Source organism: Cantharellus anzutake (genome assembly GCF_015039405.1).
Source record: "Cantharellus anzutake strain C23 chromosome Unknown EI90scaffold_101, whole genome shotgun sequence".
NCBI classification, from domain to species: domain Eukaryota; kingdom Fungi; phylum Basidiomycota; class Agaricomycetes; order Cantharellales; family Hydnaceae; genus Cantharellus; species Cantharellus anzutake.
The window spans coordinates 61,514-67,965 of record NW_024067051.1 but is presented as its reverse complement, the minus strand read 5'-3'; the positions used below and the strand labels follow the sequence as shown (position 1 = coordinate 67,965).

The following is a 6,452-nucleotide window of genomic DNA, read 5'->3' as shown; positions in this document are numbered from 1 at the left end:
TTGTAGCATTGTTATTTTCTGCTGTTGTGATTTTTCCCGATTCTTCTTGGTCTCATTCCCAGCTGCTCCTCAATACTCCTGGAAGCTCCTGAAAGCTCCTGGGAGGGTCCAGGAGCAGCTGGGAGTGAGACCAAGAACAATCAGGAAAAATCACAACAGCAGAAAATAACAATGCTACAAGGCTTCCCCTCACTTTCCTATTCAATTTTCAGACTTTCCCATCAATTCAGTTCTCATTACTTCTCGGGTCTCCGAAAGTATTTTCCATTTTTCTCCATCATTTCTTCCTCAATTTCGCAAATAATTATATGTCCTGAAAGCACTTTAAAGGCACTATAGTTCCTGAATTTTTTTGATTTTTTTCCCTAAATTTTTTTTTTTCAACTTTTTAGAGACCAAAATTTTCCTCCCACTGCTCCTGGCACATTGCATACTCCTCACCACTCCCAGCCACTCCTGGACCCCCTCCCAGGAGAACACTATTGGCTCCAGGAGTGCCCAATCTGCTGTTTTGTCTCCCACATGCTCCAGCCACTCCTGATGCTCCGGAGCATAACGGACTTTTGCTGATGTTGGAGAGCCAGAATTGGTGGTAGAGGAGTGTTGTGGCATCGCAGAGTGTCAAGCCATCAATCATGATACCCCAGGGGAGGGGGTCATCTCCCTGGGCATCAATCGCATTGGCAGCCGGTATGGTGCTAAGTGTTTCCACTGAGTCTGGGAATGCTCTTTTAATGAAGGTGGAGGCATGGTCTTTTGCCTCTTGCATTTTCGTGAGGGAGAACACCATGTAGAGAGGGATAATGATAACTGCATGCTCATTGGCTTGGTTCCAAGCTTCACAGGCTTCATCGGTTATGTTCAGGTGGAGGTGTGGGCTGTGCATACCAAGGACCTTATAGTCGAAGTCGGCTGGGAGTGGGCAGGCATTGTAACTGACTTCGGTGTCATCGGGCATGTCAAAAGGGCCAGATGCTGGGGTGATCTTCGCTTCACAGGTTTGTTGGGGCTCAGGTGAGGCTGACTCTGTGACCCAGGGTTGGGATGGTTGGATTTCCTCTGTCAGGCCACTACTGTCCATGTTTATGCCTGGGGTTGTAGGAGGGGTTTGGGTCGCAGGGACTCTGATAACGGGTTTGGCAGGGGGGGGGCTGTTATCTGGGGGGCTCCGCTACTGAAGCTGGGTAGCAGGTTTGGCATTAGGCTCAGGTCAGGTAGGGCCATTCTGCATCTTTTCTAGGGGGGGTTGGGGTGTCCAAGGTGGAGTTTCCTCAGTTACATTTATTACCTGCACTGGTTATGGGGGGGGTGTCAGGGGATGACTCCTGGGTCCCCATGACCCTCCCCTATGGTCCACAGCCCTGAGGTGTAACCAGCCCTATCCAGGGCACAACCTACTGTGGGTAAGAAGATGAGAAGGAAGCTAACTTCTCATCTTCCCACAGTGGCCACCATATCAGGAAAACTTCCGGGGATACCCGGAAGTCACATGAAGGGGTAGGAACCGGGCCCGGAGCATGCGGTGTGCGGAGCGTGTGTGCATGCAGGAAGTGCAGCAGGTGGAAGTGGGTCCGGATGTGTGGTTAGGATGCTGAAGTCCAGGTGGCATTGGGGCTTACAGGGTCAGTGGTTCTCATGGTTGTGCTGCTACTTAAGTGGTCTTTGGGGCATGTGGTGTCGTTTGGCAGGTCATTTGCCCTTTCGTCTGCTGTACAGTTTTGGGGGGTATGGCCATAAGTTTTCTCTTACTTCTTTTTTTTTTTTTTTTGGTTTTAATTTTAATTTTTTCGATTATATGTGCACATTTGTTTTCATTGTTTCTTAGGGAGGGGGGTGTTTTGGGTGGCTTAGACTGCTGGGAGGTTTTCCTAGGCTTCTACTGCCCTGTTTGGTGAACGGGGCCCTAGCGGCTCACTTGGGTACTGTCATATCCATGCATACCCGATCCCGACCTGACTTCCAGACCTCCTCCTTCCCCACCTCTGGAGTCCTACCCTACCGCTGTCCATTCCGATACTCACCTTCGGTCCTGGCAACACACCTCCTCGTACCTCCCATGCCACCTCCACTCCACCTTCACTCTCCTCCCCTATCTCCATCCGCTCCAATACTCACCTTGGACCGAACACCGCCCCTTCTGCCACCCTCCTACTACTCTTCCTCCTACTCCTCCGCTCCTCCCTTGCAACACATCCACCCTTCCGTCATCCTCCTACGCTTCTCCCATCTGCTCCGATACTCACCTTCGGACCTGACAACTCTCCTTTCCGCCACTCCTTCCCTCTTCCCTTTCTCCTCTCTCTTCCCTCTGGTACTCTTCTGCTGACCTCCTGCCAAGTTACGACCTTCCACCACTGTCCTGTACTTCGTACTCAGGCACCGCTCGTACCTTGCTCCAAGCCTCCGTCACAGTCCCTACCTTGGACTTTGACTCCACCTCGGTCTTAGTCCATTGCATTGGTGACCTCATACTACGTAAACACCATTGCCAATATTCCTCGGACTTCCAACCCCGCCTCCGTAAGCTCCACAACCTCCGAGCTTCGCGGATCCTCTTCAGCACTTTCGCCGCTTGTAATGTATCTCTCGCGTTTTCCCCTCATCCCTATTTGGACTGCTGCTTCTTCCCATTCCAGCCAGTTAGTCATCATCCCCACTTCTCGTCATCCTCCTGCCCCTCTGGGCCTCGCCCTCCCTACCTCCTTTCAGACGTATCACAGGTTCTGCCTTATGACCTTCGGTACCGCTCCGCTTCTGTCTACCCTTTGTTCCCGTTCGGACGTCTTCATTCCGATTCGGACCCCCTTCATTTCCTTGTGCTTTCGCCCCCTCCATTATATATATCGGTGCTTGTACATACTCATTTTGGGCTCAGTCCGAAATCGACCTGAAATGCCCCCTAGAGACTTCCTGCTTGCCTACTGTGAAATTAAGGACCAAATGGACAAACAGCAATGGCACAGCGCTCCGCTTGAGTCACTGAGGCCAAGGTCCTTCCATGATAAGTCTCCGATTCCACTCCGGAGTCGTCTGAGTCCGCCTTATTCTAACAGTATTTTGGACTCCACATTGCTGTTGTCCAGTTCCGACTTCTAGCACCTGGCATCCGACTGCGATTCCACCTTCCGCAGTCGACCGCACCCCCTGCTCTGGCTTCGGGTAAGCCACCAGCACCTCCCAGCCACTTTGGGCGCCCCTTCCAAAGTCCTGGAAGTGGGTTGACTATGCACCACTACTCCTTTCTTTCTAGGTGGCGCTTGCAGCGTCCTCCTTCCCCCTTTAGGTCCCTGGAAGCACCCTCCATCCACCCATCCTAGGTTCCCCTGCAGTCCATCACTTCCATCGGCGATCTGACCCACGTCTACATCTGCCAACTGATGATTGCACCTACCCGGAACCTCCGACCTCACCTTCCGCTTCCATACCACTTCACCCTGAGGCATCTGAGATGCACTCGGACCCCTCTTAGGTCATCACACATCGACCTACCCCACTCTCCTTACCCTCGGTTCCTGGAGTTACCCTCCGGACCACACCCCCTGATGGATGCAACATACCCAACTCCCTTGCTACCATCTCCTGCGACATTTCACACCTCCGACTTCAACTCCGCCTACCTCTGATACACCCCTATCCCTGGTTATCGAGGCCCACCCTTCGGTAACACCTCCGATTGGACCTGTGGTTAAGTCCGGCCCCTTCGGCTGTTGATTTACTTCAAGTCCTTGTTCTCCCGCACCTTCGGCTTGAGCAACCAAGGTCTGCAACTCCGGAAATCAAACCGGAAGTCTCTTCGGAGACACACAAATAGTCTGCTCCCTCTTTCTCTTGTTTCCTCTCTTCGGTTTCCTTTTCTGTTTGTTTAATGGTCTATATTTCTCGTCTCTAAGTATAAAACAAAACAAAACATCTCGTTCCTCCATCATCACTTCCCTCCTTGTCCTATATCATCAATTCCTGCCTTCTGTACCCATAACTCCGACTCTCCGCCTCTCATATTTAGATCAGTTTCTTCTGCCTTGTTATTTCCGTTTTGGTTCTAACTTTCTGTTCTTCCTTTAATGGGTCTTCTGATTATTCTAGAATTCTCGGTCCTTCCGGACCCCATCTCTTCTGTCTCGGACCCTTCGGTCCTTGACACCCATCACCTTCCGATGCACCGGCTCCTTGCTGGTCATCACCCCACTGTCGATTAGGCACTGCTGGCACACCAGTACCCAGGCCATCGACTTACCCCATCCGCTTTGCTTCGGTCTGAATCAACCTGGACGAATCTTCGTCACTCATAGATGGTCTTTGTCCCTTAAGTTCTGGGACACCTACTGACTCGCCCAAATATCGATCCGTTGATCGAGGGGTTCTAAGAGCAGTTACCTAGTCTGTTCTTCGGAAACAACCCAGTCTACCCTTCCGTGATCACCCCCAGTCTCCACTTGGACTTCTTGTCCTATGGTAGACGCTTCCACCCGATTCCCCGTTGCACTCCCCACTGCCTGGCATTCCATTAGTAATGCTGAAGCACTGTCACGACCCGGCGTTCCCTGGGGCCAGACGACCTCCTCCCTGACCCTCTCCCACGCCCGAACACTCCCCGCACACTCCGCTCGCCGCCCGTCGCCGTCTAACCACTTCCCGCCACCTCTCCACAACCCCTCTCTTGATTGTCGTTGAACGACCTAGCGGCACAGAGCACCGCGACCTGTTGTCCCATGTTTCGCCGCACCTTGTTACCTCGCGGCGAAGGTCACGCTTGACCTTCGTTGTCTTGAACACGTGCTCTTTGTTTGTTTTCCTCCTTCTTTTCTCCGCCCGCAATCTCCACGAGATCTGGCGACTTATTTCCTATTCAGTTTCCTAGCGCTTATATACAGCTTGTAACTAGTGCTTGTACTGTAGTTCGAAATCAACTAGAATTACCCCCTAAAGCTTACCTCTGCCCCCGTGAGACCTCCGACCTTCTAAGTATCGGGACCGCGTCGAGAACGAGGCGCAACGCTCCTCCTAGAGTCGTTGAAGCCGAAATCCCGGCTCACTCGCCTAAGTAGCCTCGGCCTCGAGATCGGTGGGGTTTATTCCTCGCTAAAGCTCGGTCGGGTGTAGGACGCCTATTCCACTAGCAGGCAACGCTCGGTCGCCTACGGCTACCCTCGGCGAAGATTCGCACGGTTCTGACAGTATTTCGAACTCCCTATCGCTCTTGACGCCCTTATGATGTCACAACGTATGACTCGCTCGCAGAGCAGGAACGCTGCAGCAGGACCTTCTACGACGCCCTATAGAGACTACAGCTCTAGTACGCCATTTGAAAGAGGTAGGACAGAGGAGAGACAATTTGAGAGCTTTACGGCGGGCGATGAGTACTACCCATGCTCCTCAACCCCGAGAAGGCGACGCCGAGACGCTAGCAAAAGCGACTCGGACGACGACTTAAGGGGTGGTAACGAGGGCGATGAAACAGCTCAGGCTCCGCCACCGCCGGTGACTGAGAGAAGGACTTCAGGCGCTGCAGCTGAAGCAGCCGCTGCAGCTACCCAAGACAATGGTGAGGATGACATCGAGGAAATCAATCCCGAGGAAGTCGATCCGAAGGATAAAGTCAACTTCATGCTCACCAGGGCAATCTCGGAACTAACCCGCACTACCCGCAGCATCCGCCTGATCATCCCGACACCTCCGCCACCAGCACCACCTCCTCTGCCTCCACGCCGCGAACCCCCCCGTAAAAAAGTCCACGAACCCGACCAGTTCGACGGATCAGACCCTAAAAAACTCCGCACGTTCTTCGTTCAATGCGAAGTGAATTTCAAAACTCGAGCCTATGCCTTCCCCGACGAATCCGACAAGGTGTTGTATGCAGTGTCATACCTAAAGGGGCCGGCCCTCGACTTATTCGAGCCCGACCTCCTTCGCCGTCATCGCCTAGGTCGAGAACCACGTTGGATGAACGACTGGGAAAGGTTTGTGCACGAGTTAGAGCGCAACTTCGGCCCGCACGACCCTATCGGCGAGGCCGAAGAGTTGTTATTCAACCTCACGATGAAGGATGGGCAACGAGTTGGTAAATACGTAATTGAATTCAACCGCTATGCGGGCAAATTGGATAATTTCGGCGAAGGGGCACTCCGTGCCATGTTCTATCGCGGATTACCGGATCGAATTAAAGACGAGATCACTCGATTCGGTAAGCCCACGTCGTTATACGACTTACGAGACCTAGCCAAAGATATCGACGGCCGCTACTGGGAACGTAAGGTCCAGACCGAGCGGCGCAACAAGCCCGCTCACGATGCTAACGACAAATCGCCGCCTAAATCCTCTCCCGCAAAACACCAATGCCCTTCCGACCCCCCACCTAACCCTAGTAACAAAACGCCAAAGGACAAGGAGTCCAACGGCAAACCAAAACCCGACCTCGCCGCAAAACTCGACAAAAATGGCAGGCTTACGAAGGA

At 52.8% G+C, this 6,452-nt stretch overlaps 1 protein-coding gene across 1 annotated transcript; it reads right to left on the bottom strand.

The window, feature by feature from the left end:
• Positions 1–388: 388 nt before the first annotated feature.
• Positions 389–1,081, bottom strand: EI90DRAFT_3133326 (uncharacterized protein; the record flags this gene model as incomplete). The annotated part of the gene is made up of 1 exon (XM_039064568.1): positions 389–1,081. One exon carries the CDS (start codon positions 1,079–1,081, stop codon positions 389–391), a length of 693 nt encoding a protein of 230 aa, XP_038909653.1.
• Positions 1,082–6,452: the final 5,371 nt, after the last annotated feature.